Source organism: Stenella coeruleoalba, assembly GCF_951394435.1.
Source record: "Stenella coeruleoalba genome assembly, chromosome: 1".
In the NCBI taxonomy this organism is placed as follows: domain Eukaryota; kingdom Metazoa; phylum Chordata; class Mammalia; order Artiodactyla; family Delphinidae; genus Stenella; species Stenella coeruleoalba.
In genome coordinates this window covers 54,831,075-54,851,700 of record NC_137169.1, presented here as the reverse complement: position 1 = coordinate 54,851,700, position 20,626 = coordinate 54,831,075, and the positions used below count along the sequence as shown (strand labels likewise).

The window sequence follows — 20,626 nt, the reverse complement described above, 5'->3', positions numbered from 1 at the left end:
CAGGAAGAACAAGACAGACAAGGTCCCTGGCCCCATTGAGAGGAGAAAAAAATAAGCGGATGTGAAAATCAAGATATATCAGCAGTGATATGTACTATGATGAAAATAAAACCTCCAATAACATGCTGTATGGAGGTGCTGAAAGCAGACGTCCTTGCATTGCTCCTGACATGAGGGTCAAAACATTCAGTCTTTTACTATTACGCATGTTGGCTGTAGTATTTTCATAGATGTGCTTTAACAGGTTGAGGAAGTTCTTTCCTATTCTTAACTTACTGAGAGGTGTTTTTTTTTTTTAATCAGAATTTGGTGTTGAAATTTTCTTCACCTATTGAGATGATCATATGGTTCTTCTTTCTTATTCTATTTTACACTGTTTGAATTTTAAAAATATTAAACCAAGGTTACATTCCTAGCATAAACCTCACTTGGTCATGTATAATCATCATAATTATTTATTATAATTAATTGTGACCAAGTGGGCTTACACCAGAAATGTAACCTTGATTTAACATTTTTTAAAAATCAATATTTAAAATGTTTAAACCATGTTTAAAATGTATTTATTTATATTCAGTTTGCTAAACTGTTTTCATCTATGTATAGAGGGTGTACTGATTTGTAGTTTTCTTCATTTGTTTTTGCTTTTCTTATAGTGTCTTTGGTTTTGTTATTGAGGTAATGCTGACTTTATAACATGTATTGGGAAGTACTCCCTTCTCTTCCATTTTCTGAAACAGTTTGTGTACATTGGTATTATGTTTTCCTTAAATGTCTGGAAAATTCTCCAGTGAAGCCATCTGGCCTTGGACTTGTCTTTGTGTGAAGGCTTTTAGCTATCAATTCTATTTCCTTATTAGACATAGGATTAGTTAGGTTATCCATTTCTTTTTAAGTGAGCATTGGTAGATGTCAAGAAATTTGTTCATCTATGTGGTTGAATTTATTGGTATGAAAAAGTTTTTATCTTTGTTTTAGAGAGATTTTCACTGTGTATAAAACTCTAGGTTAACCATTTCTTTTATTTATTTATTTAACCATGGAAGAATAATGACCTTTATTTTCTTCAGAAATAATTTCAAACTTACAAGCATGTTGCAAGAATACTACCAACTCCCATATACCCTACACCCAGATTCCCCAATTGTTCTTTCTTTTAAGCACTTTAAAGTTGCCATCCATTACCTCTTGGCTTCCAAGTTTTCTGACATGAAGCTATTGGTTGTTCTTATTTTTGTTCCTCTACATGTGTATGTGTTTTTATCCTTTATTGCTTTTGAGATTTTTCTCTTTATCACTGAGTTACAGCAATATGATTACAATGTGCCTTGGAATGGTTTCTTTGTACTTTTGCTTCTTGGGACTTATTGAGCTTCTTGGTCTCTGAGTTTACATTTTTTATCAAATTTGGAAAATTTTCAGCCATGATTATTTCTTCATATATTATTTTCTGTCAGTTTCTTTGGAACACCAATTACATGTATCACACACCACTAAACTATGTCCCATAGCTCACTGAGGCTTTTTTTCTTAGTCTTTTTTCTCTCTACGCTTATTTTCAAGAGTTTATATTGCTACATTTTCAGGTTCATGAGTCATTTCTTCTTCAGTATCTAACTTGCTGTTCTTTCCATACACTGTGTATTTAAAACATTTTTTATTTATTTTATCTCTAGCTGTTCCATCAGTCTTTTGTATATCTGCCATTACTTTTCATCACATTCATGACTTTCTTTAGATCTTTGAGTATATTTTATAAGATGTATAAAAGATGCGTTAAGGTCCATATCTGCTAATTCTATCATCTCTATTATTTATGAATCTATTTATATTGATATATAAGATATATATATATATAATATATAGATTATATTTTCCTGTTTTTTTGTATGATGTCATTTTTGATGGGGTGATGGACAATGTAAATTTTATGTTGCTGGGTGCTGAATTTTGTTATTTTCCTTTATATATAGTTGTCCATTGTTCTGGCATGAAGTTCAGTATCTTACAAATCAGTTTAGTACTGCAAGGTTTGTGTTTAGCCTTCCATATGTGTCTAAAATAGCCTTTATTTGGAGACAGATACAGCCCTACTCCTAAGGCATGACCCTTCTGAAGTCTCCATCCAACGCCCTTTGAATTAAGAGTTCTTGCCACTCTAACTAGCAGGAACGCAAACTATTTCTAGCCTCTGCCAGCCTTGTGTGAATTCCAAAACAAACAAAATCATTAGAATCTTATTTTCCTCGAGCCAAACATGACTTTAGTTAGAAAACAATATTACTTGATCTATATCTTTTCTCCAATGATAACTCTTTGTCCTCAAAACACTACATACTATTGATATTTCCTTTTTCATTCAAACATTTGTCTTTTTCTAACTGAAAACATAAATTATAAAAACAAAACTGTTTATTGTCACAATGTTTAAATTGCAATTAAAATGACTATAAGGGAAGGTGCCATAATTATTAAGTTAAAAGTAAAAGAGAAAACCCTAACGCTTGTTCATATTCAATTCTCATATCATTTTGGGGGCTCTGTAAACTGCTACCCGTTCTTGAGAAGTCACTCTATGAACATAACAAGCATCATAAAACTTATTGCATCTAGTAACCAGACTTCTGGTAACATGTTCTAAGGGAACTTCTTGGCCTCCTTTTTATTCTTCCCTTCAGGTAAAATATAATCTAATATGCCTGTAGGGAACCTTAGCTCTCCTCACTCTCAGCCCTGCTCAGACCAAGGCCTAAGCCCATCCATGTATCGCATTTCTGTGGCCACGAGGAGTGGGAGGTGTCAGGGGAAATGGGGGGAATGGGGTAGGTTGTTGCAGGGGTGGGCAAAGGGGAGAGGGAGAGAGAGCAAGAGACAGAGAGACCCCTCCCTCAAAAGAGTATTCTACGTGGGAGCAGAGCCAAAGAAGAGATTCCCTTGGTGGGGGGAAGCCACCAAGGTTTTTGTGTTTTTGACTCAAAACCCCTCATTCTGAAGAGAGATGTAAGGGGACGCAGCCTTAAGCCATGCTGTTGGTAATAAAGGAGGATCCAGCAGATTCTGTGCTACAACCAGAAATCCATGGTAAAATGTGAGGGCAACATTCTGAGAGAAACATTGATTAAATGAATCATATCCATAAGAGGGAAACAATAAAGAGTATTAAATTCATTGAAAAAAAATAGTTGAGAGAACTGGGTGTGTTTATTCTAAAAATAGAAAACTTAAGAGGAGGTGGGAGAAAGACATGATGGCTATTTTCTGAGACTTAAAGGGCAAGTCCACAAAACAGAAGAGCCTTATTTGTGTTGTTTCCCAGGACAAGAGGCAGTACTTTCTTTTCTGCCACAGCAGCACCCCTTGAATCATGTCTTCTACCCATATCCAAAGCCAAGCCTGGATCCTCAGTGTCTGAGCTGATTCTGGATCTAATCAAACAAAGCATTCACTGTAGCATCTGGTAGTCCTGGATTTGAATTTCAGCTCTGTCACTTACTGAGTGTGTGACCTTAGGGAGTTTGTTTTTTAATTTTTTCTGTTAAAATATTCTTTATCAAATGGAGATAATTTCTCATTTTCTGGATGGTTTTGCAGACAAATGTAAAAGCACATGGTAGGTGTTCAAGAAAGTCTGTTAAATGAATGAAAGAAATGTGGAATGGTTGACTATCACAAGGTGCTGGATTTAAGCTAGAAATAAGGAAGATTAGAGCTATTTGAATGCTCCTGAAGTACTGAGCTTCCTGTCTCTAAAAACATCTAAGCAGAGATTAAGCAAAATTATTTTTTAAAAGGAATTTTCCTCTTTGTCTAATTTGTTCCATGTCTTTATTTTATTTTTTATTTATTTTTATTTTTTTAACATCTTTGAGTATAATTGCTTTACAATGGTGTGTTAGTTTCTGCTTTATAACAAAGTGAATCAGCTATACATATACATATATCCCCATATCCCCTTCCTCTTGCGTCTCCCACCCACCCTCCCTATCCCGCCCCCCCTCAGGTAGTCACAAAGCACCGAGCTGATCTCCCTGTGCTCTGCGGCTGCTTCCCACTAGCTATCTATTTTACATTTGGTAGTGTATATACGTCCATGCCACTCTCACTTCATCCCAGCTTACCCTTCCCACTCCCCGTGTCCTCAATTCCATTCTCTACATCTGCGTCTTTATTCCTGTCCTGCCCCTAGGTTCTTCAGAACCATTTTTTTTTCTTAGATTCCATATATATGTGTTAGCATACGGTATTTGTTTTTCTCTTTCTGACTTCACTCTGTATGCATGTCTTTATTTTAAAAGGGACATTTCCCATGCTCATTCTAATGCCAATTCTCTCTTTAACCACTAGATGGCATTCAAGGTTTAATCTTTGGGGAATAAAAAACTAGCATTTCTCCTTAAAAATGCATTAAATATATAATTATGTAAACCTACAAAAACAATGTTTAACTTCAATAGCCCTGAAAGGATAGCATAAACATACATTAAGTTAATGTACTCATCATAAATATTTTCTATATAATTGGAGAAATTGGAATCAAACATAGCTATGCTAGAGGAAGATCACATATTTTTGTGATCTGAGTTAAAACACACACTCAAAAATCAGACACTAAAAAAAAAAAAAAAGCAGACATTACAGGAACTTAGAAATAATATATATTAACTCCTTAATTTAAAACACAGTACAACTAAGAGTTTATTTTATAAATATAAGAATATTTTATGTTGGTATTTGATATAACACATGCTAATTATTTTATATAGAAGGAAAAGGGAAATAACATTGCTTAATAATAGAATTTAAGATTGAAAAACTGCAAAACTTTTCCACAAAAGCAGACTTTGTGCTAGCAACTGGGTGGGCAATATTTTTACATTTACCTGAAAAACTTAAGCTTTTAATAAGCACATATTAATGGCAGATAGGAAATAAAGTTTTAGTTTTCAAAAACAATATGTGTTTATCAATAACTGGGTAAGCTGGTTAATCTCTTTGTGCCTCATGTTTCTCTCATTAGTAAACTACAGATAGAGCTACCTCTAGTTTTCCACAATTTCTGTACAGAGACCTAGGGGTGACAATCCAGTTGAAAAGGGAGGCCAGGAACCTTCTCTTGAAGCTATGTCTGTATAATAAGGGAAGTGGTCTGACTTTGAGTGTAGGTTGATTTGTTGTGTCTTTGAAGGAGGCTGATAGATAGTCTTGTGGGTTACACTTAGAGGCGTGTGCTTACACTTAGAAGTATAACTGTCCACTCCACAGTGTGGCCAGTATTACGTTAGGAAATGAAGGGAGAATGCCTGGCACACAGTAGGTGCTTCGCCATATTAGTTCTGGTTTCCTTTGTATAGATACTTCAAAGTAGGGACAAGGGCAATATTCTTTCCTGAAGCTACATAGAATGTAAAACTTCTCCAGAATTGATAACTTTTATTTAGATAACTTGCTGCCTGACAAAGCTTAGACGACCGGCATGGTTCTTTCCACGACCATATTACCAATCACTGGGTATAGAGTATGATGTAAAAGTAGTGTTACATGTGCTTAAGTAAGGATAGTCAAAAGAATAGCCTCCACTGCTTTCTGACTTTGTATCTTTCACTTTCTCCTGAGAAAATAAATATGAACTATTGATTAGATTCTAGATTCATATTCTTTCCCATGTCTTGGTAGAAATAAAGTATTTGCATGAATAGCCAAAAGACCGGCAAGGCAATAGGAAAGAAAAAAAAGGCCTTAGAAATGAATGCCAAACCAAATGATCAGTTCATGAATATTTATGAGTTGCTTATAATGCCAATGAGTTCCTATTAATACTAACTAAAAACATGTGTAAAACTTAAGAATTTGCATAAAATATTCATGACAGTCATTTATATTTCCAGTTTTCAATCACTGTTCTATGACTATACCCAAAGTATAATCATAATCTCTACATTAGAATGGGCACCTTCATTTTACTGTTCCTAAAAGTAACTGTCTTCACATCTAATCCTCCTATTAAGTGGGGAAACAGGGTAAGTATGCATCACTCAAGAAACACTAATTGAGTGCCAGGTACCAGGCTAAGTGCAGAGAATACAAAGCTAGAAGAACAGTCTTGCCCTGGTCACTCTGCATGAACAGATGAATCTCCCCACCACAGACGCTGAAAGAGACAGGAACAGACTGCTACAGAAGGAGAGGATGGGGGGACATGGGAGCCTGAATCATGGACCATTCCACAAAACACAGTGGAGCTGGATCTTCCTGCCCTCCTTGTGGAGCACTCTGCCAGGCTGAAAAGATGACAGGACGGAGAAGGGAAAAGAACCAAGGGCATAATGGGGCTAAAATAAATGTGGTTATGATAGGTGCTGTTTTCTAGACTGAGAAAATGTCACAATTGTTTACATTTCTATTTTTATTCTCTGAAAACATTGGGGGACATGGGCTTTTGTCACCCCCTCTCCTTGGGAACTAATATTTATTGAATGTCCATGCGCCAACACTATGTGGTTTATATATATATATATCTATATGATCTCATTCAAGAGATCCAATACAAAACAAGTTTGCAAGGTAGGTAATATCTCCTTTGAACAGATAAGGAGACAAGCTCAGAGAGGGTAAGAATTTCTCCAAGATCTATCTGACACTACAGCCCATGCCCTTTCCCATGTTGCCTCCAAAGATAGATTTTCCTTGTGAGAACTGAACTAGGGCCACAGTAGGAAAAGCATGAATAATAGCGAACCTCGAGTACTTCCTATGTACCAGATACTGTTTGAAGCAATTTATGTGTAGTGTAGTGTATTTATGTATAAAATAGTGTATTTAATTGTCACAATCTCCTTGGGAGGTGGGTAGAGTTATTACTGCCATTTAACAGATAAGGAAACTGAGGGACAAAGCAGTCAGATAACATGCCCGAGGTCACAGAGTTGGTAATTGGCAGAGCCAGGATTCAGATGCAAAGAGTCTTGCTCCTGTGTCCCTGCATTTAAGCGCCCCATGTTCCACCTTTTAACTCAGACTGAATCCTAACTTGAGACTCTGCTGGGAAAGATATCCCTGACAGAAAGCACAACGTGGTGAGAAGATCTTATGTTCCCAAACAATAGTGGGGGGAAAAAAAAGGAATTTAGGGTAGCTTAAGAATCGGGTCTTGATTGATGAGGGGATGGGAGGACAGTAGGAGGAGGGGTGTGAGGCAGGAGAGATATGTCTCTCTTTTTCCTGAAGGCTCTGCAGATGAAATGCTCTCAATTTGCATTTGCTGGGTTTTTTTTAAAGGGGACATTTCAGCGCGAGGAAAGTTTTCTCTGTTTTCAAATATTAAAAACAGAGAGATGCAAAAGGTATTATATTGCATGTACACATAGACCAATTACTCACTTGCATAGATTCCCAAACATTTCCTACTTGAAACTCTGAATTGACCACTTTGCTATACCTCATGTATTTGATGAACATGAGACTTTTAATAATTATTTAAAAAGAAGTTGATTCCACCATACTTTATATTTTTGCATGCTCAAATATTTATGCTGTAATAAAATTATGTAGATAAATGTAATATCTTTTAGACACTTTATTTAAATAATGTTTAAATTAATGTTTTGTTATCATCTGATCTAAATATATTCTCATCAACCACCAGATGGCATAAGGTGTGAGAGTTTTAGTCTGACAGGGTCACCATGCACATGATAATTTGACCTATAACTTCAAAATAATGTATTTAGGAAAATGTTCTAGCATTCAAACAGTTCACAATTATTTCAGCCATATGGAGAAGTGGGTGGATAAGTTGAAAATGACATGGTCCTACTTTTTCTACATTTTGGGGTTCTGTGGGATGCTGGCCTTACATAATGAATCAATAATCAAACAAATAAAACAAAGCAGTTCTGTTAAAGGAAATCAAAAAGGAAGTCATGTCACAGCAAAATTAACCTTATATTCTAAGTAGGTTTCTTTAAATGAAACTTGAAACATGCCTTCAAGAAAAAACCATGCTGACACTTCAACTTCTGCTTCATAAAAACTTTTCTACTGCTTATAATTTACTCTGAAAGCAGAAAAGTTTCTAATGCAAAAGCTTTCCTCCCCTTTGGCTTGAAGGAAAGTTGCTGCAGAAATCAACTGAAAAAAGAATATCTAACCAAAAAACCCAATCTGAACTATGATATTAAAGGATAGGAAAGTCTATTTTAAGAGCCTTGATTTCTACACAAATTCAAAATACAGCACATTGTTTTTATTAATCCTATTATTTTCACCTAGAAAAGAGGTCACAATGCTAACAAGGAGCTAATAAAAATGATGTAAATACAAAAAATAGGAACTTTAATTCCCCTAGCTTTGTGGTAGCACATTCACTGAATGCTTTGCAATAAGCCCTCCAGAATAAATGACGACTGCAACACAGCCAGTACCACAGAGCTGAGACGGAATCTGTGCTCTAACAGGATGAAGCAGAAAAACTGCCTTTAGGAGTCAAGAGACTGAAGATGAGATTAAGGTCCCTTCCTTAATGTGGTCCAAGAGTCAATCATTCCAAAAGATATTGTAATAATTTACCTTTGTATTTAATTACAGACTTCCTCACTAGATTTAATATATTTGGTTCCTGAGTGAGAAATCCATCTGTGAAAAGAGGAAAAGGTGTTTGGAACCAGGAGAAGAAAGAAATACTAACTGCTGATATGTAAACAGGCTGGTTTTTCTTTTTTCCTGTTTCTAAGTTCTATGTTGATAAGGTTAAGAATGGAAATAAGAAGATTAATAGGAAAGGTATTGTGGTATTCCTTCACTGTGGCTCATGTTCTATCCCCACCTTTGGCAGCCGCGAGATAGCAAAGCTGTTTCCCACCTGGGTTCATGTGAAAGGACAAAATGATACCTCTTATTTTTGTTCTTATGTTTAAAAGAAATCCAATGGGTTTCTTCTGATAGTTCAGTTAGTAGAAAGTGAATAATAGATATTTCAAGTTCATAGGATAATATTCTAGACAGTTAAAATTACTTACTTTAAACCCCATTCTTTAGGTCGTCTTAGCTCATTTTTCTTCCATTTGTAATACTCTCCAATGAAATCTGGATCTTCAAGCACTGAAATTAGAATATTTTAAAAAGGAGCTATGCATACATTCTTTAATAATAGTTTAAAGTTTACAATAATTTATTTCTCCTTAAGTTAGTATGTGGCAATAACACATACTATTATCGTTCAAGTCACATTACGATCCTCAGACACTCTCCAAATTTCTTCTTTTAATTTAAACTTTGTGATACTGGATATTGTTTGAAACAAACAGATTGTGACTTTGTAACTTATCATGATATTTGTTTATATATCATTTATAGAAACGAGGATAGTTTTAAAATAACTCATACAGAAACTGATACCATCGTTTAACAAAATTCTAATGCAGCACTTCAAGGGAAAAAATAAAATCAGGGAGTTTGAAAGTGACATTACAGATCTTGATCTTCTACAAAGCAAGAATCTGCAACAGATGATCATTCAGCCGCTAAATGAATCCCTTGTCTCTCTTTTTTTTTTTTTTTTTTTTTTGCGGTACACGGGCCTCTCACTGTTGTGGCCTCTCCCGTTGCGGAGCACAGGCTCCGGATGCACAGGCTCAGCGGCCATGGCTCACGGGCCCAGCCGCTCCGTGGCATGTGGGATCTTCCCGGACCAGGGCACGAACCCGTGTCCCCTGCATCGGCAGGCGGACTCTCAACCACTGCGCCACCAGGGAAGCCCCCTTGTCTCTTTGTTATTGGGAGACTGCCGGTTTCATTGACAGTTACCAAGGTCACAATGTCCTTCCTTAATCTGAGGGCTGAGTTTCCACTGCTCCTCCTTCTGACCTCCTCAGCAATTCTGAGTAAATTTATCCCTCCCCTATGGAAAGGATCCCTCTAATATTTAAAGATAGCTCTCAGGGCAGCCTCAGTTCCTTCAACTTTTTCTTAAGTCATGATTTTCTAGAGACCTAACCATCCTCAACCTGGTGGTGAACTTTGTTGATATTCCTATTAAAGTTTTCATCCCGAACTGGCTGAGAATCTTGATTTCATATCAATAGCAAGATACAGGTGGGATTGCTACCTCCCTCGATCTGTGTGCTGGACTTCTCTCAATTTAGCTCAGATATGCATTAGTATTTTCTGGAAATCACATTATACCACCGGCTCATATGTTTGTGGTTAATTATAAGCCTTAGGCCTTCAATCAAATTCACATACAATTTACGGAAAAACTACTATGCTTAAGCACTGGTAGTTTTTACACAAAATACTATTAATTCAGATCATTCACACATGCACATATACATCCTTCCTTTTCTCCCCGCTCCCTCCCCTGTTCACTTGTGTGCTTTCTCTCTCTCTTTCTCGCTCTCTCTTCTCCTTCTAATTGTCCTGGGTTTATAGTCCTGATCTATTTAACCAACCAGATGCTCCCCACCAGTCCTGTCTCTACCTAGAGCTTCTTTTTTTTTTTTTTTTTTTTTTGCGTTACGCAGGCCACAGGCTCCGGACGCGCAGGCCATGGCTCACGGGCCCAGCCGCTCCGTGGCATGTGGGATCTTCCCAGACCGGGGCTCGAACCTGTGTCCCCTGCATCGGCAGGTGGACTCCCAACCACTGCGCCACCAGGGAAGCCCTGGAGCTTACTTCTTAACAATGATAAATTAACCCCTTCCAGCTTGATGAAATTTGTCATTGATAGAGAAAACATTTAAACTGAATAATTCTCCTTTTCTTCTATTAATATTACATGATATTCACCAGCAATGTTCCAATCTATTCTTTATCTTCTTCAAACACACACAAACACACATACATACATATTCTTATAGAATTAATTAATACTCTTTATTATTATTTGGAATATATTCCTTCCTTCCTTTAAGGAAGCAAATCTGTACTCCCCAGAGTTCTTAGCAGGATTCATTATTTCCTTTAGATGATTATAATAATTAATATTAATAGAATTCTTACTATATATGGGGGTACTTGTAAAGTAGATATGCAGTGCTTACCATTATAATACCCACTTCACAGATGAACAGACAGACACAGAAAGGTTGAGTAATGTGTTCTCACATGTACTATCTATTACTACCTAAACAAAATTTAAAATTTATTTGATGTTAAGTTCCCTGACCAGGTATTGAACCCAGGCCATAGCAGTGAAAGAGCCAAATCCTAACCACTAGGCCACTAGGGAACTCCTGAAATTTACTCGATGTTTCTATTCAAGGATAATCCATGTCTTTCCTTAATTTTTTGGAATTGCTGTTCCTACATTTTCTATTTGAATATGTATGGCAGTCTCTTCCTTATATATTATGAAACCCCAAATGGCATGATTATCTTTCCTGAATACAGTAAGTCCCCTACATACGAACCTTCAAGTTGGGAACTTTCAAAGATGCAAACATGCATTCGCATGTCCAATCATGTAAGTTAGTTCATGTGTCTGGTGTACACTGTCACATGCGTGCATACTCTACAAGTGGTTGTGCTTTTGTGTACTTTCCTGTGTACTTTTGGCGTAGAGTACAGTAATACAGTATCTTTATTTCAAGCCCAGAATATCTGGAGGCAAGCATAAAAGCAGCAGTATGTAGCTGATTGTGTTAGTTGGGTACCTAGGCTAACTTTGTTGGACTTATGAACAAACTGGACTTACGAACACGCTCTCGGAACGGAACTCGTTTGTATGTAGGGGACTTACTGTATTCTCATTTCTTTTATATTATTGACTCATTTTCTCCAACGCTTTCTCTATTATCCAAGAGACGAAATATGCCACAGTATCTGTACAAACTTTTAACACTTCCTATTTTATCCCCATAATTTTTTCACTCGTCTCCTACCATCTGACTGTAAATGCCTCAAAAAGCTTATCATAATACTTATGTTCTTGTCTTCAACAAAGCCCATTGATAGACATAGAAGATGCTCAGTGGATGATGTTGATGGGAGGGAAATAATGAAGAAATGAGGACCAGTGAAATTTTGTCAGAACTTCTTGAAGTTAAAATCCCCCCCATCACTATCATACCTTGCCCTTGTGGCAGTTTTGTAATCTGTGTAGAAAAGCATCCTCTACTGCCTCCATAGTATATTTCTTCCTTCCTTTCCTTCTGAGGATTACTGGACATTGCTTCTACTCTGCTTTTTCTATGACACACCTATTGTCCAACATCTGTATAGGTTGATCTGAAAAATTTTCTTCCACTCTGGGACTGTCATGTCCAAAGAAATATATAAGCACTAACTTACCTTGGCATGTTTTATTTTCACATATACTATCTTATGCTAACCATAGAGGAACTTAAAATAGAATTGAATATTTTTGTCAATGAATAGAAATGAAAAATGAGGTACAAAGACTAACTTAAATTAGGTTAAATGACTAACCTAAATTCACTTAACTGTGTCTGCAAAACTAGTATAAGGCTAGGAGTCTCTAATTTCTGATATCAGGTTCTTCCCACCAGGGCTTTTCCATTGGCTTGCACACTGTAACCACCTGGGCAGCCGTAAAAACTACTACCCCCTGGTCCTGCTCCCAAAGATCCTACCGTAATTGGTCTAGGGGTGCACCCTTTACACGGGGAATGTGCACGAGCTCCTCTGGTGGTTCTAAGGAGCAGTCAAGACTGAGACCACTGCATTAGAAGCCGATGATACTGCTTCTTGCATCTAAATGCATTTCTGGAGACACTTGCCCTCACTGCTGGCTCAAAGACTCAAGGAATGAAAGTATCCTAAGGTGAAAGCAAGCATTCCCATGATGCTTCAGGCTGGTTGGTCTGTCCTGATGACAGCAAAGAAACATCAGGAAGCCTCCGCTCACTATTACAGGGTACACTGGTCTGAAGGAATTCTTTTCGTATAACATAAACATTTCCTTATGGGGATCATATTCTGTCATTAAGGTGCTGTTGCCCCACAGCCAGATGTATTGGTTTGTTCTTTGCCAAACTTTTAATTTGCCATTCTGTAGTGATGGACAGAGAACAGTGGATCATCAGTACATTTTCCCATATGATTGTCTATGATTATGAGCAAATCATTGTAATTACTGAAAATGTACTGCACATACTTCAGAGTTTGAATTTAAATCTCAAGTTATACAGAAATTACAATTTTATATCATATTATGGAGGCAATATAATATAGAGGAAAGAACAAATATGGAGTCAGAGGACTTGGTTCAAGTCTTTGGGCCACAGCCCACTTGTACTAATAAATATTAGCCACACTTACTGAGCACTCACTATGCACTAGGCACCATTATAGCGCTTCAACGTTATGATGTACGTTCTGTGATTATTCTCATTTTACAGATGAGAGAACTGGGACATAGAGAGGTTAAGAAACTTATCCAAGGTCACACAGCTAGTAAATTGCAGAGCCAGGATTAAACCCTGGCAATATGTATCCAGAATTTACACTCTTACCAATATATGATATTCCATGTGTGACCTTAGGGTAAATTACTTAGCTTCCTTTGGTCTTGGTTTTCTCATGTGTAAAACAGAGTAATAACAATGCCGAGCTCATTGGGTTGATATACAACTCTGCATGACATATACTAGGTGTTCAATAAATATTGAACACCTTTGGTAAGTGAATGAAAGGACAATAAGATTGGGATGATTAAAAAAATACAGATTAAGAGGTACAAACCACTATGCATAAAATAAATAAGCTACAAGGATATATTGTACAACACAGGGAATATAGCCAGTATTTTATAATAACTATAAGCGGACCGTAACCTTTAAGAATTGTGAATCACTAAGTTGTATGCCTGAAACTTACATAAGATTGTACATCAACTATACCTCAATTAAAAATACATAAGAAAAACAGTACGGAGTATACTCTGTAAACTGTGTTATACAAGAATAAACTTACTAGTATTATGGCATACATGACTATGTATAGATTTGTGGCACAAAGATATGCAATAGAGTTAATACTCAAAAGCATAACATAGGGCTTCCCTGGTGGCGCAGTGGTTGAGAGTCCGCCTGCCGATGCAGGGGACACGGGTTCGTGCCCCGGTCCGGGAAGATCCCACATGCCGCGGAGCAACTAGGCCCGTGAGCCATGGCCGCTGAGCCTGCGCATCCCGCAACGGGAGAGGCCACAACAGTGAAAGGCCCGCGTACCGAAAAAAAAAATCATAATATAACCTTACTCATCACTATTCGTAAAATAAAAAGCTTTTAAAAATATGCACAAGAGTTTAATAATCTTTCCAGTGATAAAAATATAACTGTAGAAAATGAAGTTATTAGAAGTTCCCCCTTTATTTTTGAGTAGTTAAAGAAGCATTCTATAATCTAACAGCTTCATCTTTCTTATTGCCAGGAAATTAAGCCATTAAAAAAGATAGTATTGGATCTCATCCAGTTGAACTATCCAAAGACAAAATTGGCCAGCAGCACATGTAAGGTTTACATTTAATTTTTTTTAATTAAGTGCTGGTTATTATTGAAGGAAAGCTTTTGAAACATTCTTATGACAAATCTCTGTAGGAAAGAGAGGCAGTGATTGTGAAATCTTGCACCAAGGGCTAGAATCAAAGTCTCTGAAATTCTTCTGGGCTAGAGGTAACCATTACCAGCTATTGCCTTCATAAAGAGAAATGAATTACATACTAGGTTAGTGACAGATGTAGAAACAAGAACCAACTTAAATATTTTGGTGTCAAACTCTTTTGAAGAAGAAACTGTAGCCAGTGATACTTCATTATTACTTCCATTTTAAAATGATTCTTTATTATAAGACAATCATTTTGGAATTTCTTTGTTTGGGCATGTGCTTCTGTTTTTTTCCTAGCAGTTTGGAGTTTCCAAGAGCCTTCATATATTTACACGTTATTCCATAAAGCACCAACCTATAACAATCTGTTTGTTTTTTGGTTGAAGGAGTTGGACGCTGAATCATTCCCTGGAGCATGCCAACTGCCTCTTGACACCACATCTGTTAAGGGTTATCACCTCCTGGAACCCATCTGAGCTCCTCAGAGCCTCTTACATAGCAAGTACTCAAGATGTGTTTGCTGAATTGACTAAGAAGCACTCATCAAAATCTTTTAAATGAAGTAAACATTCATGTAATCTGGTATCAAAATCAAGAAAACTCTTTTACACTGATAGTGTTGTTAAAGGCTACTCCTTAAAGCACCTTGAACGAGTTATTTTTCTTAATCACTAATCTACGAGTCAGTGAGGAAGATAATGTATAATCACAAAATAACTAATAACCAACATCCTGAAAGAACAAGTAATTTCTTAGAAATTATTGACCTCACATTTTTATATTTATTAAGCTTAGTACTCCTTTTTGCTCTAATTTGTGTCTTAAAACTAGATATGATTTTTTTTTTCTGGGTGATATTTTGTTCTCTTAAAACCAATTAGTAGACTATCACAATGATGAGATGAAACACAATGAGACCACAAATTAAGGCTGTGGTCATGGAGGTGGAGTAGAGGGGAAACATTTGTAATGTTGCAGGAGATAAAATCAATAAGGCTTAATAAGGGAGATAAAGAGGACTAGGAAGTGTCTATGATTCTGGCTTGGCAAGTAAATGCAAGAACGGTGATCTACCACTAACCAAGAGAGGTAATGAAGGAGGGAGAATAGGTTTTGGAGCAACATAATGAATTCACTTTGGGACATCTTGGGTATGAGGTGCCTTATTACACAATTGTAAATATGCATTCAGAATTCAGAAGAGAGCCTGGCTAGAGATGAGGCTTTAGGAATTACTGGCATGTGGGCTAATGAAAATCATAGTGATGGATGAGGTCTCTTAAAGAGAGCTGGGCAGAGAATACTGAATGAAGAAGTTATTGCTAAGGAAAGAGGCAGAGGAGTGCTTAGGAAGGTAAGAGGAAAACCATGGATACATGGTGTCTTCTAACTCAAGGAGAGCATAGCCAATAGGATTTCAAGTAAGATAAAGACTAAAAAAATGTAATCACTGAATCTGGGAATTCGGAAGTCACTGATAACTTCAGAATGTACCATTTTGCAGGATAGCTGAAGCAAAGTCGTATTTCAGTAAACGTGTGCAGACTGGCTAACATACTTTGATACAAATAATGAAACAGTACTCTAAAGATTAGATTAAATGGGACCAAAAAGTTGTCCAGCTCTCCTATTCCATCTTTCTGGTTCTTAATGTATGATGGTAACAGATGATTTTTCCTTCGACTGATATAATTGAGCATCCCCAGGTTTTCTTGCTGTCTTTCTACTTAATAATATCTCTGGCTTTGGGGATAATTGTGTTTAGCACCAGAAAGTTTCCTCCTGCTATGAAGGTTTCCTTCTGGGGTAAAGGGCGTAAAGTAAAGCTCAAAAGACCGAGAACTTTGTCTTTTATTCATCCAATTGCCTATCTTTCCTTTGGGCTTTTAATCAGACTTCAGTCCAGGACTCTTTACAAAAGAGGGACTAAATGAACAGTTGTTGAATGATTAGTATATAGAGCCAACAAAGAAGTTTATCACCCTCAGATTCCAAATATGTGTCAATTAGTCTTTGAAAGCAAGACAAGCTGAGGATGTTGAGATTAATATACCAACCCCCCTCCCCGCAAAAATAAGACAAGGTTAGATCACCTTACATGGAGTTCTGTAATATTCTGTGGCTTTTGATGTGGCTATTCTAGACCATGTCTTGTAGTAATCATAAAATGAGACTGATTTAATTGATCTGAAAATACAAAATAAGATCAGACAGTGAGTAGCATGAAAGTTTGCTTTTTAAAATTATTTTTATCAGAGCGGACTCTTTCAGATACCTTGTCACAAGACATTAGGGTGATCTGCAAATTCTCACATAGTTATTTCTAACAAATGAATCTAACATAATTTTCCACGAATACATGCAAATCACAAAAAAAGGTCCATCCAAACCAGTTTTCTATAATAAGTGTAAATGTGCATCCACGTGTATATTATAAAAAGAAAAATATAGGTTTAAGATAACTGTGCCTTTCGTGACTAACATTGAAAAGAACTTTAAATAAAACATCATAGCTGTACATTTTCTCTTTCTACGATAAACAACTTTCTTAAATTTCTATGCCAAATTTTAGTAAAATCACCTTTATTTTCTTTTTATTATGAGGAGAAATGAAACACCAGAATTGAGATTAGTTTAATCTTTACACAGAATCTGGCCACTTTCAATGAGGGAAAATAAACAACTCTTTTCTAATATTACTGCCAGCACATTTCCTTCCCAGTGCTAATATTACCAAATCCTAATGGGAGAGCGAAGACTGTTACAAAGTATTAAACAGGACCTATGAAACAGTCTCTTACTCTTAAATAACTGCATTTCCAATTTTTTTCTTACAATCTTCTTGAATGCAGAGATTCTCAACACTCCACAAACAAAACATTACTTTCAGATATTTTTCAGACATGTGAAATCATCTATTAACTGACTTAAACAGATGCTTAAACATCAAATATAAAAGACTTTATGTCTGTTTTAATTTTAAATTCCTAGCTCTTTGGAGGAAGAAGCAAATTTTCAGTTATAATAGGTTATTAGCATTAATTTTTATAGGTAAATCATAGGTACCTTAATATCTGACTCAATTTTGAAATTAATGGGGGCAATATCTAAATTTGTTAATGCATTCATTTATTTAAATGATAATTACGGACACCTAATTTTAAGACTAACATTTTTCAAGTGTGTTATTGCTTTTGTAATCACACTTAAGTAGAAATCTGAAACTTGGTAAAGATAAATTAATCACTACTATTATTGCTTCCAGAGCTACATGCGTGCTTTATACTACTAAATGATATACTAAACTAACATTAATTTGCCAATGAAATGTTTCAGCATTTGGCAACGGAGGTAACAAAATGAAAGGTTGCATTATATCTCCTGCATGAAAAAGCTTGTGATCAATTTGCTGTCACAGATCACTTAGCAGACAACAATGACCCAAGAGGAAGGAAACTGTCAACATACTGTCTCATGAAAAAAAAATACACCATCTTCAGGCACAATCGTCTCCATTGTTTTTTGTCTGTTTGACGATGACCCATGACCCTCTCCCTTCCCAATGGTGTCCTGTTCAATTTCAAGCTGTTAGCCTTCAGGGGCTTTCTTTTATTCCCCTAGAATAATTAAAAATATTACTCTAAAAGGTATAACTTTAGTATAGTTTGAATATACAAAACAGAATGCCTCAAACATTTGGGAGTATCTGCACTTTCAATTCTATAAAGGAAATAGCCTCTTAAAATAAGAGAACAGTAACTATTTACTATTATTCAGATAAAATATGAAGGGATGTGTACAGCATAAAAAAATACATGTGTTTATAGTTTCAACCAATAATAGGAATTTATTGAGTATTATTGTTGGCATTATGAATATGAAAAAGTAGAAGACATAATTTTAAACTGAACCTCACTGCTTATTATTATTCTGTTGGGAAAATAAGATATATATCTGAACTAGTAAATAGAATAGCTTTATATATTAACATAATAAACTGTTACATCATTTAACATAGACATTTGGAGACTACAATGACAGATACTTCTTTGGCAGTGGCAATAAGCAAAAAAAATTTGGAGGAGGGAGCTGTAACTTTGTTTTGGAGCCATTAGGGAAAGTGTCACCTGGATATGGACCTGGGACAAAGGAAGGAGGCATTTTAGGCCAGGGAATCAGTATTAGCAATAGCTTAGATGGCAAGGAGCATGGTGTGTGCATGCCTACGTACAGAGGATGTTGGGGGAAGAGGTGAGAGTAACAAGATAATTGACTAGAGTAGAGAGTTCCAGTTTCGGGGGGATTGGAATTTGATAAAAATAGGTGAAACTAGGCAATGCTGGCTCTTCAAATTTAGGCAGAGAATGGATTAGACTCGATTCAGTAACCTTGATTTATTAGGTGATAGACAGTAATCAGAAGTTCTCAAATAAGGCAAGTAAACTATGAAATCAGTGATTGAGTAAGAGTTTTCTCTGGCATTAGCATGCAGAGAGGATTATGTGAGAGATTAAATGTAGGGGGACCAGTTAGGAAATAAATTCAGTAACGCAGGCAAGAGATTCTGAGAGCTAAAACTCGGGTGGGAGCAAAGATCAGGAAGGGGAGGAGATGAATCTACGAGAATGCTAAAGAATTGACTGAACCAGTTGCCTGATAGGGTGTGAAAAGTGAAGGAATTTGAGGGTCAAATATTCTCCTAAAACCCAGAAGACCACTTAGCTTTGCTATTAATAGAAAGCGTCTAGAGAAACCGAAGTAAAATATGAGTTTAATTTTAAACATGGGTTGTAGGTGATGACCTTCAGGAGTGTGACTGAGAAATTGGGACTGGAAATAAGAAATGTAGGTCAAATCAACACAAAGGTTGATAGATGATGCCATTAGGGAAAACAAACTCCAAAAGAGTAAGTAAGTGTTTAGAAAAGAGTGAGCAGAAACCAATTCACAGTTAAGGGGGACCTGTGAAAGAAACCAAAAGGATCATTAAGGGAAGAAGAGAATCATGGCAGCGCTATTTCATGGAAGCAACATCCCAACCATCGCCAAAGCCTAATGACTAAATTCTTAAATATCTCTGGATATTTAGTCACGTAGTCAACAGTATCATGACCAAGAGCACAGGCTCTGGAATCAGCTGGCCTGGGTTAAAACACTCTGGCACCATTTCTTATTAGCTGTGTAACTCCGGGCACGTAGCCTAACCTCTCCACGTTTCCAGAGATAGAACTTTCTCCAGTGGTGGTTGTGAACATGCATAAAAACAGCCAAGGAAGGGTTTAGCATCCCTCAGCACTCAGTGTCAGCTGGTCTCCTCAACTGCCTTGGGTAAGTAGCTCATCATTTTTCTCCTGTAAATGCTAAACAGCTTCCTAATTGTTCATTTACCTCAGTCTCTCCCTATTCCAGGTTATCATGCCTCTGCTTGAAAGCCACAGTTGGTAAATAGTTCTATAGGATGACATATAAACAACTTTTAAATAGAACTTGAGGTTCTTCATCATCTGGCCATTTCCAGCCTTTTCTCCCGTCATTCATCTCCACATCCAGAGGCTCCGTCACATGGAACTTCCTGGTGATCCTGAGTGTACCAAAATATTACATTTCCATGTCTGTGCAAGCAGTTCTATTAGAGAGTCTTTTGCCCTCTGTGCCTGTCAAAGTCTTACTTATTAAAGTTCAGGTACAATAAAAATAATACAGACATGAAGATTGTCACAGTGGATATTGTGGTTGCCTCCCCGATAGCTGTTCCATTCTTCTCCCATTCTGTACATGCCCTGTGGTCTGATGGGACTGACCCCACCCCTGGCTCTAAGCCAGTTGAGTGATAACTAGTTTAGGGACAGGAATCTGACCTAAATAGCTCCAATCAGAGTGAAACTTATTCTAGCTTTCTAATACATCTTGATCTCTGAGAGTGTTGATCCCCTCTGTTCTTCTTCAAGATTGCCTTGTTATTCTAAACCCTTTGCATTTCTAGATACATTTTAGACCACTTGTCAGTTTTCAGAAAAAAATAAGGCTGCTGAGATTTTGACTGAGACTGAATTGAATCTATAAT

At 36.6% G+C, this 20,626-nt stretch overlaps 1 protein-coding gene across 6 annotated transcripts in view; it reads right to left on the bottom strand.

Annotated features, from left to right (window-relative positions):
• UBE2U (ubiquitin conjugating enzyme E2 U) overlaps nt 1–20,626 on the bottom strand; it is a 96,814-nt gene that overhangs the window by 39,813 nt on the left and 36,375 nt on the right. For all 6 annotated transcript variants that reach the window (XR_013830156.1, XM_079933931.1, XM_079933930.1 and 3 more), the window contains 2 exons: nt 16,661–16,749; nt 9,015–9,096 (listed from right to left, as the gene is read on the bottom strand). Coding sequence is in view for 5 of the 6 variants with exons in the window: in XM_079933931.1 (XP_079790057.1) it covers nt 9,015–9,096; nt 16,661–16,749 (171 nt within the window). In the remaining variant the exon portion in view is untranslated. The remainder of the gene's footprint in view (nt 1–9,014; nt 9,097–16,660; nt 16,750–20,626) is intronic.